This window comes from Dipodomys ordii, unplaced genomic scaffold, assembly GCF_000151885.1.
Source record: "Dipodomys ordii isolate 6190 unplaced genomic scaffold, Dord_2.0 Scaffold79, whole genome shotgun sequence".
In the NCBI taxonomy this organism is placed as follows: domain Eukaryota; kingdom Metazoa; phylum Chordata; class Mammalia; order Rodentia; family Heteromyidae; genus Dipodomys; species Dipodomys ordii.
In genome coordinates, this window is record NW_012267295.1 from 2,946,282 (window position 1) to 2,968,579 (window position 22,298).

The 22,298-nt window shown below is 56.0% G+C and overlaps 2 protein-coding genes across 2 annotated transcripts in view; one reads left to right on the forward strand and one right to left on the reverse strand.

Annotated features, from left to right (window-relative positions):
- Positions 1-5,603, forward strand: part of Cbx7 (chromobox homolog 7) — a 9,458-nt gene extending 3,855 nt beyond the window's left edge. Inside the window, exons 2-5 of the mRNA XM_013024789.1 lie at positions 1,473-1,538; positions 2,617-2,683; positions 4,369-4,720; positions 4,895-5,603. Of these exons, the coding sequence (XP_012880243.1) occupies positions 1,473-1,538; positions 2,617-2,683; positions 4,369-4,720; positions 4,895-5,052 (643 nt within the window). The 3' untranslated portion in view covers positions 5,053-5,603. The remainder of the gene's footprint in view (positions 1-1,472; positions 1,539-2,616; positions 2,684-4,368; positions 4,721-4,894) is intronic.
- A 2,592-nt stretch (positions 5,604-8,195) lies between these two features.
- Positions 8,196-21,264, reverse strand: LOC105992068 (DNA dC->dU-editing enzyme APOBEC-3-like). The gene is made up of 8 exons (XM_013024877.1): positions 20,958-21,264; positions 17,838-17,985; positions 16,314-16,578; positions 16,068-16,173; positions 12,875-13,046; positions 10,110-10,377; positions 8,837-8,952; positions 8,196-8,373 (listed from the first exon to the last, which is right to left on the reverse strand). The coding sequence occupies exons 1-8, from the start codon at positions 21,035-21,037 to the stop codon at positions 8,326-8,328; spliced, it is 1,203 nt and encodes a 400-aa protein (XP_012880331.1). The 5' UTR covers positions 21,038-21,264; the 3' UTR covers positions 8,196-8,325.
- Positions 21,265-22,298: the final 1,034 nt, after the last annotated feature.

Sequence of the window (22,298 nt, forward strand, 5' to 3'; positions counted from 1 at the left end):
GGGTGGCTTTCGGCGGCAGGGTGGCTTTCGGCAGCTCGGCTGCACCGCCCGGGGCTCCTGGGTGAGCGGAGGGGAGCGGGACGGCGCGGGTGGGCAGCGTGCATCTCGGGGCTCTGTCCTGTTTGTAATCCTAACTACTCGCTGAGGTCTGAGGATAAAGGTTCAAAACCAGCCCAGTCTCTCATCTCCAATTAATTACCAGGAAGCTGGAAATGGAGCTGTGGCTTAACGTGGGTAAAGCACCAGCCTTGAGCACAAAAGCTCAGAGGTAGCACCTAGCCCCCGAGTGGAAGCCCTGGGGTAGCACAAAAAATAGATATTGTATTTGCATCTGTTCATAGTAATACTGTTTTTTTCCATTTTTGGAAAACTGTACTTTTTAAATGAAATTATTTAGACACAACATGTGAGCTGCTTGTCAGGTATAGAGGTGCACACCTGTAATCCAGTACTCTGGAGGTTAAGGCGGGAGGATGAGAGGTCCCTGCTGGCCTGGTATATGACAAGACCCTGTCTCGAAAGGAGCTGTTTCTGGGTGCTAGTGGCTTTCTCCTTTAGTCCTAGCTACTTCAGAGGCTGAGAGCTAAGGATCGAGTTTTGAAGCCAGCCAGGCGGGAAAGTTTCCAAAACTCAAAATTTTAGGGAAAAAGAAAATCTAAGGGACACTTAGGCCCTGAGTTCAAGTCCCAATGCCAAGCCCCACCCCATTCCACCTCAGCTGCTTTCAGACCCTGAGAGTAGCTTACTCTCCCATGAGTCAGCCAGTGCGCAGGTGTGAGGAGAGGGAGGGGAGGGGTAGAAATGCTCGCTGCTACCCCAGCTCCGCCCTCTGTGTCCTGTGATCTGGGGTGGTGATAGACAGATGTGGAAGCACTTGGGGACAGACAGGAATCCTGTACCACTGCACGGCTTCTATAGCCAGTGTTTATCAGATGCCAGTTGTGGACCAGGCCCAGAGCCTGGCCCCAGTGACCCAGTGTGCTGGGGTAGAGGGAGCTGCCCCCCACGGCGGAGGCTGAGCACCCATCAAAACAGGAGAACGCCAGAGCACTGTCCCCACCACGCGCTGCCCAAACTCTCAGTTGCCAGGCTCTATCCACACCAGTCTTACACATGCGGACGCTGGCGCACAGAGCTGTGGAGGAGATGGCTGAGGGCTGCACAGCAAGCTGAGGGCAGGGCTGGGGTTCGGCCCTGGCTGTGTGGTTGTCCCAGGCCACACAGGAACCCAAGTTCCTGGCGTGGATGTGGTGTCTATAATTTGTAGCAGGACTCCGTGGGCTGGGGTGTGTGGGCGAAGGAGAGTTCTGACATCATTGGAGCCCAGCTGGCATAGGCCTGCCCCTCGGCATTGGTCAGTCACACCTTACTGGCAGAGCCAAGGCCGGTGACTCTCGGCCCTGACCCAGCAGCCACAACCTTGGGGGCGCCAGGTGGAGGCAGGGAAGCCCTGACCCTTCTCCTCTCCCCAGGTACAGCACATGGGAGCCGGAGGAACACATCCTGGACCCTCGCCTCGTCATGGCCTACGAGGAGAAGTAAGCGCCCTCAGTCCACTGCTGGGCCTGGCCTGGCCGGAGGGCAGGATGGGGCATCTGATGGCATAGTCCAGCCTGCTCTGCAGCCAGAGGAAAAGGGGGGCGCCTAGCACCCCAGGCCCCTTTCCTGTGCTGTTGGCCGTGGCCTCCATTTCTGTCTGTAGCACTCTGCCCCTGGCATGGGTTTGAGTTCCCCTGGTGTCCACAGAGGTGCCACTGGCGGTGGCAGCAACTCTGCTGGTGCAGGTCAGAGTCCCTGGAGATTCCCACGAAGGACGGGACCTCCGATGAGGTCAGCTGAGACCTGGAGCGGGTGTGGATGCAAGCCGGGCCTCTGCATGTCCTGAGGGGCTGGGTCACAGAGCCCTGGGTCTGTGACACTTGGGCCATCTGAGACAGGCTTGATGTAGATGAAGAAACATCTTCCCTTCTCTGCTGCCTGGAAGACCAATATCTGACCTAGCTCTAGCCTTGATGCCGGGGCTGAGCCCCAACAGCCTGGCCCAGGGCCGCCCAGTCAGTGGGGGAGCAGGGGGAAAGCCTGGGTCCTTCATTCGCTGCTCCTGGGACTGTGTGGTAGGGGCTGTGGGTTTGTAAGCAGAGGGAACTGAGGCACAGAGAAGGCCCTGATCTCTCCCGCCATTTGAGCCCTGTTGCCCTGAGTCGGTGGTTGTGTTGTCCCACAGAGGTGTGGTGTGCATGTGTTCCTCTGTGGGAAAGGCACCCCGCGGAGCCAGGTATCTGCTGGGCACTGATACTGGCCACGCCCCACGCTGCCCAGCCAGTTGGTACAGTTGAGGCACATGTTTCCTCTTCTGGTTCCTAGGGATCCCTGATGCAGGGACCGTCTGTTCTCACCAGCTCCCCCAAGAGTCAGGGAGTGGGGTTCATAGAGTTCTGTGCAACTCTCCTAAGAGTAGAAACTGAACTCTATTCCAGGGGGGGCGGGGCCTGCATGGTCTGGGCTCCATGAGGACCCTAGGTCCCAAGGGAGCAGTGGCCTTGGTGGGGATACTTTGCCTCCCCGTAGATGTCAGCAGTGTTTCCTTTTCTTTTGCCACCTGCTTTGCAACCCCAGGGAGGAGAGAGACCGAGCGTCGGGGTATAGGAAGAGAGGCCCGAAGCCCAAGCGGCTTCTGCTGCAGGTAACCCCGCTACTGTGGGGCCTCTTCCCCCCTCCACCCTGCCCTGCATGAGCACGCACTCCTGCTGAACCCCCCAAACACACACACACACACACATACCTGGGCACTGCAGGGCGGGACACTCGAGGGGCTGGCAGCCCCGGGAAAGGCGCTGGCAGCAGGAAGGGCGCATTTGTGAAGGGGTTGACAGCTTGCAATCTTGTGACTGAGGCTTTGTGATATTCAAAGTCCCCGAACACAAAATTGCAATATTCCAGAACTTGAGAAACAACACTCGAGAGCTGAGGGAGCTCGGGAGACGCTAGATTCTGGAGTAGAGCTTTGGGCTGGCCCACCCTCAGAAGCCTGGCCTTGGCGAGTGGGAAGAAACCTGTGGAGGCCCTCCCCGCCCCCAGTTCCAGTCCCCAGAAACACCTGGTGTTGGGGGCCTCAGAAGGGAGTGGAGTTTGGATTCTGTGCAGGTTTCTGAGCTGGGGTTTTGGCCCTGTCCTGGGTCACAGTAGTCCGTGCTCTCCTGGACAGCTCATGGGGCCCAGCTGGTGCTTGAGGCCAAGGCATGGGGGGCTTTGATGTGCAACAAGGCCGAGCTGGGTTACTGAGCATCCCCAGTAGCCCTGTGAGGGCGTGGGGGCGTGGCCTCTTCATGGTATGTGGCTACATGGACACGTGGCCTGCTGTGCCAGTACTAAGGTTTGAACTCAGGGCCTCACACCACTGACCCCCCACCCCTCAGCCCTACTTCTGGTTACAGCCAAGGTGTTGTGGAGCCCGATAGAATTGTTAAATATGTCCTCTCTATGTGGCCATTCCCTTACCCATGGGAAGATCAAGGAGCCAGCCTGGAAGTAAGTGCCCAGCACAGCTCCATGTGAGGCACTGCTAGTCTCCCTGCTTTGGGAGACAGCAAGAAGCTCAGGGGGGCTGGAGTTTGCCCAGGTTGCTCTGGGGAGAGGCTCCAGCTCTGCTCTGGGGTGCATACAGAGAACTGGCCTTGTAGATGGTGGGGTTTCCTGGTCTGTGAAGCCCAGGCCATTGGGGGCAGGTTCTGAGCCTGCCACCCACACCCTGGGGGCCTCCAGGTTAGGGATGTGGCCTCAGGTCCATCAGAGCTCTCTTGGGTGACAGGTGGCAGTGGAAGGTGCTGTCCCACAGTGACACAGGAGCTCCCCGGGTCTGGACATTATGGATCCTATAGTCATACAGATTGTCCCCAGAGTCAGTCAGATCCCAGATGGCAGAGCTGCAGGCCCAACTTGGAGAAGAGGGTTGGGTGGTGGCTGCAGGCGCGCTCTGGGCTCTGTCCAGGGCTGCTGAGGGCCGTTCACCTTGCTGTAGCTCTGCTGTGGTTCCAGCTCTTTGCTTCTCTGCAGTGCAGGGTGATTCCTCACTTTGCTTCGGAAAGTCAGATTCTTACTCTAAATGCTGATCAGGAGATGGAACCCAGCCAGGCAGGTGCTCTGGCCTGAGCCGTGCCCCTGGCCATGGGGTGATGGGGCTACAATTTAGGCACCAAGCAGGTGGCCAAGCTGCCGGGGGGGGGGGCAGGGCGTGGGTGGGGATGAGTGGCAGGCAGGCTCTGAGCCTGAACCGTGGGGCTGAGTTGGGGGCGGGGGAACCGCACGAGCGGAGCCGCGGCAGCTGCAGCAGGGCCGGGCTGACCCACGGTGCCCTGGCTTCCCCCGCAGCGGCTGTACAGTATGGACCTGCGGAGCTCGCACAGGGCCAAGGGCAAGGAGAAGCTCTGCTTCTCCCTGACCTGCCCACTCGGCAGCGGGAGCCCCAAGGGGGTGGTCAAGGCGGGGACACCCAAGCTGGTGGACAAGGGCCCCTTGGTGCCTGCCCTGCCCTTCCCGCTCTGCAAGCCGGGCCAGGCCCACAAGTACCTGCGGCTGTCACGAAAGAAGTTCCCGCCCCGCGGGTCCTACCTGGAAAGTCACAGCCATGGACAGGAGCTCTCCCCGCAGGACTCGCCAGCCCCAGATGCCCTGCAGACGGCCGGCCAGTGGGAGCCTGAGGAGCAGCCCCCTGAGGAGGAGGGTAAGGCAGCCCGGCCCTCGGGTCCCCCCAGCCCAGTGGGGGGGGAGGGGGCGGGGGAGGGGATCACACTGGACTCACTGAGCCAGAGCTGCCCAGGAGCCAGCGCGGGTGGGAGGGGCAGCGTGCTGCCTGGGGTCAGCCTGTTGCCCTCTGTGTCTTTGTCCGTGGCTGCAGCAGATGCAGATCTGGCTGATGGGCCCCCATCCTGGACACCTGCACTCCCCTCAAGCGAAGTGACCGTGACAGACATCACCGCCAACTCGGTCACTGTCACCTTCCGTGAGGCCCAGGCAGCTGAGGGCTTCTTCCGAGACCGTGGCAGGAAGCTGTGACCCAGGCTCCCACTCTTCCTCAACTGTTCTCTGGGGTGTGGGGTGGGGGACCCCAGAGACCAGGAGGGGCCGGGGCAGGGTGATATTTCAGTGGAAAAGAAGACTCCCCCCACAACCCTCCCACCACCCAACCTTTCTCGGTGAGGGATGGAGACAGCGGGCCTGGAGAGCCCCCGGCCCAGCCCCGCCTGGCGGCTGGCATGCTAACATCACCCAAACCTCCCTCTCTGCTCGGGCTATATGGTGGAACTGGAGGCTGCTTTGATCTCCAAGGACAGGATCAGATGGAGGCCTTGAGATGGCCAGGCAGGGTCCTGATCCTCCAGAGGCTTCTGCCCTTCTGAGAGCGGGCTGCCCACCGAGCCCCTCCTCCCCAGCGGGTATGGAAGCGCCCACGCGTATGTCCAGCCGCACACCCGTGGCCGCCTCCTTCAGAAGCTGCCGAGAACACAGGGCGACTCGGCACACGCAAACTTGCCACGGAGCCCCTCTCTCCACTTTGCATGCGCGTCCCGTGACGGGATCTGCCGGCTCTGCTTGCTCAGAGCCCAGGGTCCAGCATGCACATCCGGCCAGGCCACCAGTGTGCCCTGCGCACGTGCCACCACACGTGCGTGGCTTCTGAGACAGCAGGGCCTGTCCTTCTCGGCTCAGCTCTTCCAGCCCCCCTCGCTTCCTGCCCTCCCCTGTGGCTCAGCACCCCCGGGGGGTGGGGGAGGTGGCCACCAGTTCTCAGGGCAGCCCTCATCTCCTGGACCCCTCCTCCCCCCTTCTGTGTCCCTCAGGCAACCTGAATGCCACCTTGTCCCCTGTGGAGGTGGAGTCACTGTGTGTGGTGGGCCAGGCTTGCGTCTGCCAGGAGCGGTGCTGCTGTGCCGGCTGGCCGGAAGGACTCCTACCCCAATCCTGTGGGGGCAAAAACGCAGATGGGTGAGGGAGCAGGGAGGCCGGTCCCCCCACCATCGGCGTCCAGGTGGACTGGACACTATGGCTGGGGGCCCAGCACTGTCCCCTGACTGCTGTGTCCCCAGGAAAGCCAGCAGAGTGTGGGGCCCAAGGCCAGGGCAACTTCTCCCCTTTTCAGTTCCCAAACCAAAGAGCGCCTGCACCCATTGTGTTTGGGATGCCGTTAGCAAGACCTTCAAACTCCTGGGCTCCCCTTTTTCCTTAGTCTCTAGTTGTCCAGGGTCAATTCAGTGCTTCCATTGGGGGACAGCCTTGTCGCCCGCCCCCCAGCCCCAGAGGTCAGATGGAGAACAGAAGAGGGAGCAAGGGGGGGCCTCTGCCTGCTCGGGGGGCCCCTGCAGCCCAGGGTCCTCAAAGCAGGATCTCAAGCAGATTGAGTGTGTCTCCCCACTTCGGGGCTTGAGGACACAGGCAGCTTCCAGTGGAAACCACACTCCCCCCCCCCCCCGGCCCTTTCTGGGCCTCTCCATCCGGGTCCTGTGCGAGCGGGTGGGCAGCTGGTTTCTGTCTGCTGCAGCAGCAGAATGTGTTTTCCTGTCTTTCTGGCCCACGGGAATCCGTGGCACAGGGTGGGCCCGCTCTCCTGAGGCGGCTTTTCCAGCCCAGGACCTGGTGGCTGCTCAGACCCCAGCAAGGCCCCGGCTCAGGCCAGGTGGACGGTGACCCCCTCTCCATAGTCCCTACAAGGCCAGTACTTGGACAGGAAGGGGGCCGGCAGCCGCCCGACTGCCTGCCCACCCCTTCCCCCCCTTGAATGTAGAGGCTGCGCTGGTACTTGGCTCTTACCGAGGGTGGGCTAGAGGAGGGGTCACTTGCAGTGCGTGGCCCAGCCCTGGGCTCCGTGGTTCTCAGGACGGTGACTCCATTGCCAAGTTCCTCCGCCTCCACTCCGGGGAGGCCCAGCTGCTGTGCACTGTACAGTTCTGCTTTATAAGTGGTGGTGCGGCCGCCGGTCTCAGCACAAGACGCTTCCTTGCACAGTGAGCTCCGAGCTTAGACTACATGAATGTATTTGGGGGTGGGGCCCGGGCCTGCCCTGGGGGAGGGGGTCGCGAGCGCAGAGCACGGTTTATTTTTGTACTGATATTGGTAAGAGACTGTATAGCATCTATTTATTTAGATGATTTATCTGGTAAACGAGGCAAAAATTATTACAAATACATTAAAGACGATTTTAAGACGTTCTCGGGCATTTGATCTCTGTTCTGACTGAGGCAGAAGCTCCGCGCTCCTGAAGCAGTCTGGGACTTGGGCCCAGCGTCTGCCACTTTTGTGGACAAGATCTTTGACAGGACAGGTCACCCAGACCCTGCTTTCCAGGGCAACTAAGACTCTTCCAAACTCGCTTTGTCCCTACGTGAGACCCCACGGGTCATGCAACATATGACAATGGGCACCAGGCCAGCCCTGAGGCGGCGTTTCTGGTGCCCACACACCGAACTTGTCTGATGGCCTCCCCTCCCGTTTCTGTTTCCTCCAGACTGTTGTTCTGCCTGGACTGACTCTACGCGGTGGTCCTCCAGGGCTCAGCAGAGTTTAGATGTTTAAGATCACCTAGGCCAGCGCTGGCGGCTCACACCCATTATGCTAGCTACTCAGGAGGCAGAGTTCTGAGAACTGCCATCCAAGCCAGCCTGGGCTGGAAGTGGGGCAGTGGCTCAAAATGGTAGAGTGATAGCCTTGAGTCAAAATGCTCAGGAACAGCACCTAGGCCCTGATTTCAAGCCCCCTGGCCAGCTAAAAACAAAAAAAAAAAAAAAATCACCTTAATTTTTTTCAATTATAACATTATTTACCTACTTACAACTGGGCATTGGTGACTCATACTTACAATTCAAGCTACTCAGGAGGCTTGAGCTCTGAGGATTGTGGCTTGAAGCCTGACCACCAGATAAGTCTGTGAGACCAGATAAGTCTGTGAGACCAATGAACCAGTAGAAAGTTGGAAATGAGCCACCACCTTGGCTCACACCTGTAATCCTAGCTACTCAGGCGGCTGAGATCAAAGGATCACAGTTTAAAGCCAGCCTGAGCAAGAAACTCTGAGACTCCTCTCCAATAAAACACCAGGACACCGGAAGTGGCGCTGTGGCTCAAATGGTAGAGTACTTGCCTTGAGTTAAGAGCTCAGGGACAGCATGCAGGCCCCACAACTGACTGACCAAAAAAAAAAAAAAAAAGCTTTGGGACAACACCCATGCCCTGAGTTCAAGCTCCAGAACACACACCAAAAGAAAGAAATGTAGGAGGAAAGACTTTCAGTCTTGGCTAGGGGCAGGGGATGGAGGAGGCACTGATGTTCCAAGGTCACCTTGAATCCCCTCCTGAGGATGGTGTAGGTCCACAGCCCCAAGACTGTTGAGAGAAGAGAAGAAAAAGGATGAGCCATGGGTTGGGAGGCAAGGGGTGGGGTGGGACAGTGGTGACAGGATGACAAGACTGTGCAGGGAAAGGCAAAGGAGGGAGACCTGGGAATTCCTGCTGGCAGAGGGGACAGCAGAGAGCCGGGCGCTGGTGGCTCACGCCTGTAATCCTAGCTACTCAGGAGGCTGAGATCTGAGGATCTCGCTTCAAAGCCAGCCCGGGCAGGAAATAACGTGAGACTCTTATCTCCAATAAACCACTAGAAAACCAGAAGTGGAGTTATGTATAGATCAAGTGGTAGAGAGCTAGGCTTTAGGAAAAAAGCGGAGGGGCAGGCCCCAAGTTCAAGCCCCATGGCCAAAAAAAAAAAAGGGGACAGCAGAGGGTATGGAAAGAGGAGAGGTCTTGGGAGCGAGGGCAGGAGGGAGGGCGGAGGGGACAGAGGCTCGCTCACCCTCAGGATCCGGCCCAGCCTCTCTCGTATGTTCTTGCTGTACGCATCCAGTTTCTCCCAGGGGGCGAAGCTTCTTTGCTGGTGGTTTACAAAGTTGTTCCAGCAGTCAGTAAACTCTGAGGAGGAAGCCACGAAGCCAGTGAGGCCCAAGGGCCAGGGAGCCTGGGCCAGGTCTCCCGCCTGCCTTCTCCTCTCGAACCTTCCTTCGGTAGTACTGTCATTTTTTTTTCTTATTTATGGTAAAGGTGATGAACAGAGGGGCTACAGTTACATAAGTCAGGTGATGAATACATTTCTTTTTGGACAATGTGAGAGACCAAAAATAAGTTTAGCAGTCTTTTCAGACAGAACGTAAACATTTGTCATCTGTTACTGGAAAGTAAGTGTTAGATCCTGCACCAAGGCAAGATCACAGTAAGAATTATTAAGGGATCACAGTCCAGGCATTTGGGCAGTCTCTCCCCCCAACTCTGCTGAGAAAACATTTAGGACAAGACATAATTCAGCATTCCTGTGGTTAGCCCCACTTACCCAACCAATGATGTCTGATTTAACCTATCCTGTAACCGCTAAGCTAGAAAGTCCCTGCCTTTACCGGAAATGATCATATTCCTAACCAATGAACTTGAGACATCCTTCCCCCTGCTACATACTCAATAAAACCCTGATGGACAAGGGGTCGGGGCTCACAACTCTGACCCGCTGTCGGTGACGATGGTGAGTCCAGGCTCGAGCTTGCAAATAAATGACTCTTTTGCTGCTCGGGGGTCTCGAGTTTGAGTCTAACAACTGTTACCCCTCCCTCATTTTTCCCCCACTTTCCCCTCCCCACTCCCTTTGGGGGGCATCCTTTTTTTAGGCTTTGTTTGTAAAAGGCTAGTACTCTACCACTTGAGCCACAGCTCCATTTCAGGCTTTTCTGCTGATTAAGACATGAGAGTCTCAAGGGTTTTCCCTGTGGGTGCTGGCTTTGAAACATGATCTGTAGATCTCAGTCTCCTGAGTAGCTAGGATTACAGGCATGAGCTACCAGCACCCCACCACACCTCCATTTCTGGCATTTTGCTGGTTAATTGGAGAGAAGAGTCTCTCTGATTTGTCTACCTGGGCTGGCTTTAAACTGATCCTCAGATCTCAGCCTCCTGAGGAGCTAGAGTAATAGGCCTGAGCCACTGGTTCCCAGCCACACTGTCTAATATGGACTACCATCCTTCTTCCCTACCCCATCCACCTGCCCCCAGCTGTCCTGTGGAGACCGAGCCCTCCCTCCTACCTTGGAGGCCCATGATCGCCACCAGCACCCCTGACAGCCACAGCTGATGCAGCCCCTTCTGAAACTTCCGGATCCAGTGGAAGTACAGGCGGGAGGTGAAGATCCTCAGAGTCAGGCGCGGGAAGTCTTTTTTGAGCTTAGCCAGTTTGAAGGCACAATCCAGGCAGGGGCTCCATGTGAGGTAACAGGTGATCTGGTAGTCTTGGCTGGGGTCCAGGCCCATGGACCGAATTCTCTCAATGAAGCGGATTTCTGCATGGTGACCTTTCTGGAGGGGTGCCACACATGGAGAAGAAAAGGTCAGCTGGATGCTCACGCCTGTCATCCTAGCTGCTCAGGAGGCTGAGATCTGAGGATCATGGCGCAAAGCCAGCCTAGGCAGGAAAATCTGTGAGACTCTTATCTCCAATGAACCACCAGAAAACTGGAAGTGGAGCTGTGGCTCAAAGTGGTAGAGTGCTAGCCTCAGTACAAGAGCTTAGGGACAGTGTCCAGGCCTCGAGTTCAAGCCCCACAATCAACAACAACAAAGAAAAGGTTAGAAGGCAGAATCTGGAGGTCCTGGGATGGGGGAAGAGGGCTCTGTGAACTTTCTAATGGGGGTGGAGTCTGTAAAGAAAATGGAGGACAGGTGGGACTTGTAGTTAAACCCCTAAGGGAATGTTTCACCCAGGGGCAGGTACATGCAGGTGCACCTGGGTTATGAGGTGAAGGTTGAGTTCTTCAGGGTCTTGCCCATCCCCACAACATTCCCAAAGCTCCCTGGCCTTTATTTTACTCTGTGCGCACGCCAGGATCTAGGAGCTTGAACTCAGCCTGGACTCTGTCCCTTAGCTTTTTTGCTCAAGGCTAGCACTCTGCCACTTGAGCCACAGCTCTACTGCCAGCTTTTGGTAATTAATTGGAGATAGAGTCTCCCAGGGGCTGGGAATGTGGCTTAGTGGTAGAGGGCTTGCCTAGCATGCATGAAGCCTGAGTTTGATTCCTCAGTATCACATAACCAGAAAAAGCAAAAAGAAAGCCAGAAGTGGTGCTGTGGCTCAAGTGGTAGAGTGTTAGCCTCGAGCAAAAGAAATCTCAGAGACAAGTGTCCAGGACCTGAATTCAAGCCCCAGGACTGGCCCCCCCAAAAAAGTCTCACAGACTTTCCTACCCAAGCTAGTTTTGAATGGAGATTCTCAGATCTCAGCCTCCTGAGATCAGCTAGAATTACAGGCGTGAGCCAAGGCACCCAGCTCCCCCTGGTCTTTAAACCAGATCAGGCCATCAGTGCCCAGAGGAGAGAGGCCAACAAACAGGCCACACAGGACACAGTCCCCCATGCGCTTGGATTACTGACCCAAGAGTTGTTCAAAGATGGTTCAAGAAGAGAGCTGTGCTGGGCGCTGGTGGCTCACGCCTGTAATCCTAGCTACTCAGGAGGCTGAGATCTGAGGATCTTGCTTCAAAGCCAGCCTGGGCAGGAACATCTGTGAGACTCCTTTTTTTTTTTGTCGGTCGTGGGGCTTGAACTCTGGGCCTGGGCGCTGTCCCTGTGCTCTTCAGCTCAAGGCGAGCACTCTACCGCTTGAGCCACAGCGCCACTTCTGGTTTTTGAGTGTTTTATTGGAAATAAGAGTCTTACGGACTTTCCTGCCTGGGCTGGCTTTGAACCGCAATCCTCAGGTCTTAGTCTCCTGAGTAGCTAGGATTAGAGGCGTGAGCCACCAGTGCCCGGCCTGTGAGACTCTTTTTTTTTTTTTTCTGTGAGACTCTTATCTCCAGTAAACCACCAGAAAACAGGAAGTGGCGCTATGGCTCGGCTCAAGCAGTAGAACGTGGGCCTTAAGCTGAAGAGCTGAGAGGGACAGCGCCAAAGCTCAGGGTTCCAGCCCCCTGACAGAAGAAGAAAAGGGAGGAGGAGGAGGAGGAGGAAGGGGAGGGGGGGAGGAGGAGGAGGAGGAGGAAGGGGAGGGGGGGAGGAGGAGGAGGAGGAGGAAGGGGAGGGGGGGAGGAGGAGGAGGAGGGTTGCTGAACAGCAGCAAAGCAGGAGGCAGGTGTTGTTCAGTGGGGGGGGGAGTGCTCAGAGGTTGGAACAGAAGGATGAGCAGACACTAACACCTCTCCAAGGGGCAGGAACAGTACTCGGTAGGAGGGACAAAAAAAGAATGTGGGCCCCCCTCAACCCAAATCAGGGAGACAGTGGGGGTTGAAGTGGTCAGGGGATTCATGTAGGCTTGCATGATGCATATTTTCATGCGTAGATGGAGTGTATAGATAGCCTGCCTCACGCTCAGAGAGGAGCAATGTTACTTACACCTATAATCCCAGCTACTGAGGAAACTAAGATCTGAGGATTATGAAGCCAGCCTGGGCAGACAAAGCTAAGATTTGGTTTTTGTTTTTGTTTTTTGGTTGGCTGTGGGGCTGGGCCTGGGCACTGTCCCTCAACTCTTCAGCTCAAGGCGAGCACTCTACCACTTGAGCCACAGCACCACTTCCGGTTTTCTGGTGGTTATTTGGTGATAAGAGTCTCACAGACTTTCCTGCCCAGGCTGGCTTTGAACCACCATCCTCAGATCGCAGCCTTTTGAGTAGCTAGGATTATAGGTGTGAGCCACCAGTGCCCAGCCAAAGCTGAGATTTTTATCTCCAGTTAACCAGCAAAATGCTGGAAGTCGAGGTGTGGCTCAAGTGGTAGAGTGCCAGCCTTAAGTGAAAAAGACAAGGAAGAGTGAGCACAGGTCCCTGAGTTCAAGCCACGGGGCTGGGGGGGGGGCTGGCACCTTGTTTTGAAGGCAGCCTTTGGTGGGGGCGGTGGTGTCCCCGGGGCGAGCCAGCAGGTAGCACAGGTAGGTCCTCCTGCGGGGCCGGTACTGGCCGCAGTGCCTGGGCACCCGGTGCCGGTTGTTGAACTGGAAGAGGAAGGTTTCTTCTTTTAACAGACTCACCGTGCTTCTGCGCGACAAGAGAGAAATCAAAGATACAGAGAGCGACGCAGAACTAGCCGCCCCGGCTGCACTCTACCTACTCCCTGGAGCCCACTTGTTGGGTTCTAAGGCCCTGGGGAGAGGTCAGGGAGGGCCGGGACTACAGGGACTCCATGGAGGGCCGGGACTCTGCAGAGAGGCTCCCATGCGACCAGCTGGTGGAGCAGTGTCGGGGCTGGGCTGAGAACCAAGGGGCAGCTTTCTCTTGGACACCTGCCACCCCCACCCTCCTGGCTCAGACCGTTTGTTCCCTTTTCCCTCACACCTTTGTCCTGGCTTGGCATTAGGGTGGCCTTAGCTCCCTAGGGCCCTGGGGTCTGTGGAGCTCTGACGTGGCCTCCCTGGCTGTTGGTCTCTGGGGCTGGGGCTGGGGCTACGTTTTGGGCTTCTGAGGCTCCTGATTTGGGCAGACCCCTGAGAGCCGCCAGCGACCAGGGCCTTGGGAACCTAGCCCCCAACTTCTTCCTGCTTCAGGCCCACAACGGGGGAGCGCCTCGGGCTCAGACCTGACTTCTTCCCTCCTTGCTTCAGTGCCCTGGCTTGGCAGGCACCTGGCTTGGCAGGGCCCACACTAAGCTTGGTTAAAAAGGGAAAGAGAAAGGAACTGATGAGGGAGGGAGGGAGGATGCACAACGGGTGCACCTGTAGCTCAGGAGCAGGATTCTGCACGGTTCAGAGAGGTCACTGCCTAGAGAAGGCCGGTGTGTGCCAGAGCTGCACCCCAGTCCCCCCAAAGCCTCTGAGGGGATGGCTCAGATCATCTCCAAGGAGATCTCAAGTACAGAGAGGTTTCTCAGCCTACTGGAGGTCATCCAGCAAGTAAATGACAGAGCGGAAGTGCTGGCCACTGTTCCCCCTCCACAACAGGCTGCTTTGTTCCCAGGACCCGGCTGGGGTGACTGGGGTGGCGCCTGGGGGAGGGGGAGAGGGCTGTGTCCTCCCCCCGCAGGGCTGCCCAGTGTAGGATTCAAGGACTTGGACTTGAAGCCCACATTCCTGAAGCTATCTGCCCGCCTTGGCAAGCCAAAGCGAGGCTCTTCAGCTTGAAAAACAAGACAACAAAGAACATTCTGTGAGAGCTGCGTCCTGAGAGAGAGGAGGCCGGGCTCCACTGGTCACCTGGGGCTCCCGACCACATGCACAGGAACCCCAGGCACTCTGAAGGTCAAAGCTGGACATGACTGACCACACCGATCTCCCTCGGGATTTATTCATATTCCCCCAAGTAGGGTGGGGGTCTTCCCACTGCCATCATGGATTCTAGAATCCGGGGCCTTGCGCCCTCACTTGACTTTTTCTACTGTGTAAAGCCAGTGCTTCTTTACAGAATGTTTCTACAGCACAAAACTATGTGAGCGAGCAGGGTAGGTACTCTGTTCCTTGTGTTCAGGAATTGTCCAGTGCCAGGCTGATAGGGGATGATATTCTCTTACGTCCGGAGCAACAGAGGCTTGGGGAAGAGTTTAGAGTGTCCCGTCCAGGCCCGTGTTAACCCAAATGCTCAAGGAGTGAGCAGTCAGGTCACAAATGTCTCAAACTAGCCAGAAAGAATCGCTACATGCTGCCCTTGGGACCTACACCTAGACACCCCAGAAAGGGGGCCCAGGGGTGGGGGGCAGAGGGAGGAGCAGCAGGAGAGCCATTGCCATATCTCATGCACCTGTGGCGTGCGGACCACCTCCTTCCTGCTGTCCCTCCCGCGTCTCCCTGCCTGCGTGTTCCCTTCCACTCATGCTCCCGTCCCACTCTGTCCAGGTAGGGACTGGTGGCCAGGGACCCACTGTCTGGCTGCTCCCCTGGATACTTCTTGGCTTCTTCCCTTCCAGCCTTCCTTCCCTCCTTCGGGAGGAGAAGCTGTCAATCACGGCTCCTGCTGCCCAATCCCTTTCCATTAAAGTCTTAATTATGCTTTTTTTTTTTGGTCTGTCATGGGGCTTGAACTCTGGGCCTGGGCGCTGTCCCTCAGCTCTTCAGCTCAAGGCCAGCGCTCTACCACTTGAGCCACAGCGCTGCTTCCTGTTTTCTGATTGGTTTATTGGAGATAAAGAGTCTCACAGACATTCCTGCTCAGGCTGGCTTTGAACTGCGATTCTTAGATCTCAGCCTCCTGAGTAGCTAGGATGACAGTGTGAGCCACCCGTGCTGGCTTAAACGATTTTTGTTTTGTTTTTTTGTTTTTCCATTTACCTCCTTTTACCATTGCTCCCCCGCACCCCGCCACCCCCGGTCTCCATCACCATGGCTAGTCTGCATGCCATTCAGAGTTACATCTCCTGGAGGGTCATGGGGGTGAGACAGGGCGGGGGCGGGGGGCAGGCAGGGAACACCATGTGCCATCACACAGAACAAATGCTCCTGCACTCACATCCACCCTAGCCCCAGAAACCCCTCCATGGGTCCTTGTCATGAGCCCAAATGCACGTGTTGAAGCCTTAAGCCCCAGAACTCAGAACGGACACTCTGTGTGTGGACACGCCCTGGAAACATGGTGATCAGGTGAGGGGTCCCTTGGTGTGGGCCCAATGGCTATCTGGAAGAGGACATTTGGACATACAGAGGCATGGCGGGGACGCATGGGGCAGGGGGACAGATGGGTGAGGGTCAGTCGGGTGGCTAGCTAGACCGGAGAGGCCTAGAGCAGCCCTGCATCATGATGGTCCAGAACGGATGGCCAGGTCTGCAGCCCCAACCCCTGGTTGTCCTGGTAGTCTGGGCCCTCATGGCTGTTTCCTGAAGGATGCTCCAGCCACGCCTGCCTCCAGGGTGTCTCCCCACCCCCATCCGCGCTGTGTACAAATGCTCGTTTCCGTTTAATAATAACAAGACTGCATCTCCAGGGTAGCACTGTGAGGGTGGGGCTCCCAGGCTGGCGAGAGGCCCAGCAAGAGGCGGATCATGGTCTGAGCAGGGGTGAGGGGTAGCGGGGGGGGGGGGGAAGAGACTGGAAGGAGAGGTGGGAGAGGCGAGCAGACACAAGGGAGCCCCTCACCCGAGAATCCTCCTCAGTGTGATTTCCTGTTGCTTATAATTAGTGTACAGCCCCTTCCACGGCCTGAAGGACTTCTTCACAAACTCTTCATAACAGTCTTCAAATTCTGAGATCCAAAACACAAGAAGGACGCTGTTCAGTCCAGGAGGCCTCTCCCCGGGCCCTTGTGTTGGCCCTGGGGCATCTCAGACCCCTCCCCTCCCACAGTCCCCATCTAGCCCCCAGCCCTGAACCTCGGCCTCGCACCTTGGTAGGACATGACCTCCACCTGGGCGCCCTCCTGGCACAGCCGGCGGAGCCCCTGCTGGAACTGGGGCAGCCAGTGGTAGTAGAGGCGGGCGATGAAGATGGTCAGGCTCACGTTGCGGTGCGTCGCCAGGAACTGGGCCACCTGCTCCGCACAGTCGGGGCAGGGGCTCCACGACATGTACCAGGTGAGCTGGTAGTCCTCTCCGGGGAAGAACTCCTCGTCATGGAACCAATGGAGGAAGCAGAGCTCCGCATGGATGCCCTGGGAGGAGGAGGAGGAGGAGGAGAAAGGCTTCTGGTTGGAGGGACAGGCCATGTTGGAAGGGGGACAAGGGGCAGCGGAGGACATGTCCCTCAGAGACTCAGCCCCGCTCTCCACCCCTCCTTAACTCTCTCCTCCATTTATTCCCCAGCCCTCCACCCAGGCATCACTTAAAGCCTCTGAGCCTGGCTCCAGCCAGGCCTGCTGGGGTCAGCTTGTCCCCTGCCTCCTGTCTCTAGGGACAGCATGGGACTCTGTCATCCCCCGGGGGGACCCCTGGACACAGGTGGACACTAAGCCCTTGAAATGTGGTTGTGTGAACTGACACCTACAGCAAGCATAATTTGTGTGTGTGCATGCGTGCCAGTACTGGAACTTGAACTCAGGGCCTACGTGCTGTCAGTAGGCTGATGCTCTATCGCTTGAGCCATAGCTTTGCTTCTGGATTTATTATTATTTTTTTTGGTGATTAATTGGAGATAAGAGTCTCACAGACTTACCAGCCCGGCCTGGCTTTGAATCTTAATCCTCAGGTCTCAGACTCCAGGGTAGCTAGGAGGACAGGCACAAGCCATGGGCATTGGGCTTTCATGAAGAATTTATGTGTCAGCAGTCAGCACAGTGGTTACAGGGGATGCCAGCACTGGTAAGAGCGGCCCAGATGGTTATCTACAGGAGCTCTTATGTATAGGCTCTAAGCAGCTGGGGCAGGCAGGTGAAGTGTGGTTCTGGGTGATAATATCCATGCCATGGGGTGTAGGGGGGCCAGCCCAGCAGCCAGCCAAGCGACATACAATGCTCTGCTTTCAATGAACTTGACCTTTTCCCTTACTTCAAAACTGCTGTAGCACGCAGCTCCATTCAGAGGTGTGACGACAAGAGTTTGTAGATACAGGAGACCCCCCTGGAGCCACAGAGCCACTTCCCACTTTTTTGGTGGCTAAGGAGATAAGAGTTTCCTGGACTTGCCTATCTGGGCTGCCTTTGAACCACAGTCCTCAGATCTCAGCCTCCTGAGTAGCTCAGATGACAGGTGTGAGCCTCCCACTCAGATCTCGCCTTTTATCAGATTCCAGGGCAGTCAGGCTAGGTCGGCAGGGCCAAGGGCTCCCGCTGTCTAACATTTTAGCTTCTTTGTTCTACATGGGAGAATGGCTTAGCTCTGGCCCCAGGCTGGGAAGAGTCTGTCCCATACCTGTGTCTGTTTTTGATTTTGTAGTTACCACACGAGCCACGCCCCCTCCCCTAGCCCTCCATACCTGGTTTTTGAAGACCCTCGTGTCTATCAGGCCTTCCTGTTGTCTTTCCACTCGACAGCATAGGAAGGTTGTATGCCGGCCGTTGGCGTAAAGAAGGTTTTGGAAATGGAAGTAGAATGATCCTTGACTTAAGGTGAACATGGGGTTTCTGGGGACAGGAGAGGATACATACACTTGCAGGGTGTCCTCCAAAGTGACTATGGTGTCACTTTGTCCATGAACAAGCCCTCCCCAGAGGAACAGCTGTGTGCCACCTCCCAGCCATCCATGGCCCTGAGTTTTTTTTTTTTTTTTTGGTTGGTTGTGGGGCTTGAACTCTGGGCCTGGGCGCTGTCCCTCAGCTCTTCAACTCAAGGCGAGCGCCCTACCACTTGAGCCATAGCACCACTTCCGGTTTTCTGAGTGGTTTATTGGAGATCAGAGTCTCACGAAATTTCCTGCCCGGGCTGGCTTTGAACCGTGATGATCCTCAGATCTCAGCCTCCTGTGTAGCTAGGATTACAGGCGTGAGCCACCAGCACCCAGCTGGCCCTGAGATTTCTTTCTTTTTTTTTTTTTTTTGTCGGTCGTGGGGCTTGAACTCTGGGCCTGGGCGCTGTCCCTCAGCTCTTCAACTCAAGGCGAGTGCTCTACCACTTGAGCTACAGCGCCACTTCCGGTTTTCTGGTGGTTTATTGGAGATAGGAGTCTCACGGTCTCTCCTGCCTGGGCTGGCTTTGAACAGCGATCCTCAGATCTCAGCCTCCTGAGTAGCTAGGATTACAGGCGTGAGCCACCAGCGCCCGGCCTGAGATTTCTTTACCATCTTTGTAGGTGGAAAGACGGGGGAGACAGACAGAGCGCTGAGGGCGTACCATCCAATAATACTCAGTCTTCCTGCCGAAGCACCCCCTCCAACCCATTAGAAAATGAAAAAGAACAAAATCCTCAGTACTCACAAATAATAACATTAGATATTTAATTCCTGGCTTCTAGCTATGCATGCTTTTTGATTTTTTTTTTTTTTGGAAGAGGTGCTAGTACTTGGTCTTGGACTCAGGGCCTGGGTACAATCCCTGGGCTGTTTTGCTCAAGACAGGTGCTCTACCACTTGACCCATTGCTCTACTTCTGGCTTTTCTGTGCTTAACTAGACTAAGTAAGAGTTTCACAGCCTTTTCTGCTGGAGCTGGTTTCAAACTGCAATCCTCAGATCTAGCCTCCTGAGTAGCTAGAATTACAAGCATGAGCCCCAGTACCAGGCTTGTTTCATCAGTCCTGGAGCTTGAACTCAGGGCCAAGGTGCTAGCTCTGAACTCCTTGTGCCCCACACTAGAGCTCTAGCACTTGAGCCACAGCTCCACTTCTGGCTTTTTTGGTAGTTTATTGGAGAGAAGAGTCTCATGGACACGGGGCACTGGTGGTGGCTCACACCTGTAATCTCAGCTACTCAGGAGGCTGAGATCTAAGGATCATGATTCAAAGCCAGCCAGGACAGGAAAGTCCCCATGATACTCTTAGCTCGAATGAACCATCAGAAAACTGGAAGTGGAGCTGTGGCTCAAAGTAGTAGAGAGTGAGCCTTGAGTGAAAGAGCTCAGGGACAGAGCACAGGCCCAGAGTTTACATCCCGTGACTGGAAAAACAAAAAGTCTCAGGGACTTTCCTACCCAGGATGGCTTTGAACTGTGGATCCTCAGATCTCCATCTCCTGAATGGGTAGGATTACAGGTATGAGCCTCCAGTGCTTGGCTTTTTTTTTTGTCAGTCCTGGGGCTTGAACTCTGGGCCTGGATGCTGTTCCTTAGCTCTTCAGCTCAAGGCGAGCTGAGTGGGTCTTGAGCCACAGTGCCACTTCCAGTTTTCTGGTGGTTTATGGGAGATAAGAGTCTCACAGGCTTTCCTGCCCATGCTGGCTTTCAATTGTGATCCTCAGATCTCAGCCTCCTAAGTAGCTAGGATTACAGGCATGAGCCATCAGCGCCCAGCAAGTGTAGGGCTTTGTTTGGGCTTTTGTTATTGTCTTAAAGTTAAGGTAACACCTAAATTCACAGCTGCTGTGAACTACTGTTCTGAACTCATGGGTTCCAGTCCCCAAGGAGCAGAGTCTGGCTGGGGAAGTGGGGTAGAGTCGGGGCTGGGGAAGGGGGCCATCTGCCCACATCTCAGAGCTGGTACTTAGTGGTACTGAATCCCTAGCTGGGCCAGGACAGATCCAAGGGTACACCAGATCACCTGAAGTATTGCACAATGCCAGACGGGCAAGCAAACAAATAATGTTCCAGCTGCCGACCCAGAGGAGCTCACGCTGGATCCCAAGTATGGGGGTTACAGGGAAATGAGCGGAATCAGGGTGCAAGGGCTGTGGGGGGGTGCAATTGGTGGGTTTCTATGTGGGGGCTGCGTAAGCAGACACGGCGGTGGACGGGGCAGTGCAGGAGGCTTGTAGCAGGCAGCCCATTACAGAAACAGACATGGCGGGTCTGAGGGGGGCTCTGAAATGGGTCCTGGGCTTATCTGGTGCAGCTGGGAGCCGGTCTTCTGGGACCTGCCCCACCTCAACTGCTTTCAGCCATTTTTTTCCTGTTCAGCAGAACTGTGCAGTTGCGGGTGACACTTGCTTCCTTATCTAAGAAGGTGGCATTTTTCTTGAGCATCCTGTTTTCTTTCCCAAATATCATTAGGACCAGGGGGTACTTATGTTTGGGGGATCCTCTGCTGTCCCTCTCTTCCCTGCCTGTTCCGGAGAGGCTCTCCTTTCCTCCCCTCCCCTGAGGCTGTTCATAATTGTGTAAAGATGACAGAAAACCCATCAACATGCTTTAACCAAAAGTTTCCTTCCCAGTCTGACTTTTTCTTCAATTTTGACTCATGACAAGTCTAGACACGTCCAGGAAACCCGAGTTACCCCCCCCCACCACCCACCCATTGTTACTTCTGCCTCAGGAAAGCCCCGGGCCACTGGGCAGAGGAGGAGGGGTTAGGGTGGCCAATATGGACAGCCTGGGCCTCACTCCTGGAGGGGGAAAGGGTGCTCTCAGGGGACCAAGGAGCCTGGAGCAAAGCCAGGGCTGGAATGGGGAGGCCGGGGCAGAGGCTCTGCAGCAGAGCCACAGCATGGGACCCACAGGCAGAGCGTTACCTTATCTGTGTAGACGGATACAGACATCCCAGGCAGGAGGGTCCCAGCCCGGCTCTCGGTCTCTGGCGCTGCAGCTGCATTTTGTGCTTATGAGGCTCCTGATTTGGGCAGACCCCCTCCCCTGATAACCGCCAGTGACCAGGGCTTTCTGAACCCAGGCCCCACCTTCTTCCTGCTTCAGCCCCACAATGGGAGGGCTCTGGTGCCCAGCGCCTCCTCGGAGCTCAGCCCTAACTTCTTCTCTCCTTGCTTCGCTGCCCTGGCTGGGCAGAGGAGTCAGGGCCTGTGTGGGCCAGGACGGCCAAGATTGCTTAGAAAGGGAAAGAGAAAGTAACTGATGAGAGAGAAAGGAGGGAGGCGGGAGGCGGGAGGGGAGGGAGAGGCGGAGGAGGGCCAGGCAAGGCAGATGCTCCTCCCTGGTGGCTGTGCGGAACCCTTCGCTCACCACCTCTACTCAGCTGAGCCCCTGGCTGTTGGATGAAGGGAGGTGTGGAGAGTCTGGGGGTGATGGAAATGAGGATTACAGGTGGGGACTTCACTGGCAACAAGACAGACAGACAGACATATATTTTGGACCCTTAATTGGGAACTTCCTTCTCTGCATTAGTCACCTGTAACTTCTCAGCTGCCCAGGGTGACCAGGCCGCTGGGGACACTGATCAGATAGCACCAGGCAGCAAAGCTAGACCTAGAGCCCAGCATCTCTGTCTGTCTGTCTGTCTGTGTCTCTGTCTCTCTCTCTCTCTGTGCTGAGCACACATATAGCATCATGTTTAGACTAATAAGTTTCACCCAATTTATTCCAACACTTCAAATATACCAGTATTAATCCACACCAATAACTCCTATCCTCCATTCTACTTAGTGTGGCACACACCCAGAGAGCTCACATGGCACAACGCTTGGTCCGGAGGTCGAGGGGAGTCCGTCCAGGGGGTCCTCCCGGCTGCTCTGGACGGCTGGAGGGGATAGCAGCTGCCTTCCAGTTGGAGGGGGATGTGGAGTTGCTCCCCAGGGAGATCATCTCACTGGGTGGGGGGTGGGAGTGGGGGGTGGGGCGGGCCCCCTCCCTGTGCTGTTTTTTTTTTTAATTTTATTTTATTTGTGAACATGCTGTACAGAGGAGTTACAATTACATGGGCAGGATAATGCGTACATTTCTTACCAAGCATTGCAGCCTCCTCCTTTGTTTACCCTTCACATCCCTTCCCCGCCTCCCGCCTCCCCCCCAATCCCAATCTTTCTCCTTCCCCCCCCTTCCCCACCCCCACCAACGTTGTGAAGCTCGTTTTGGACATGACAACTTGTACTTCTCATTGTTGCAACAGGTCCACCTGTATC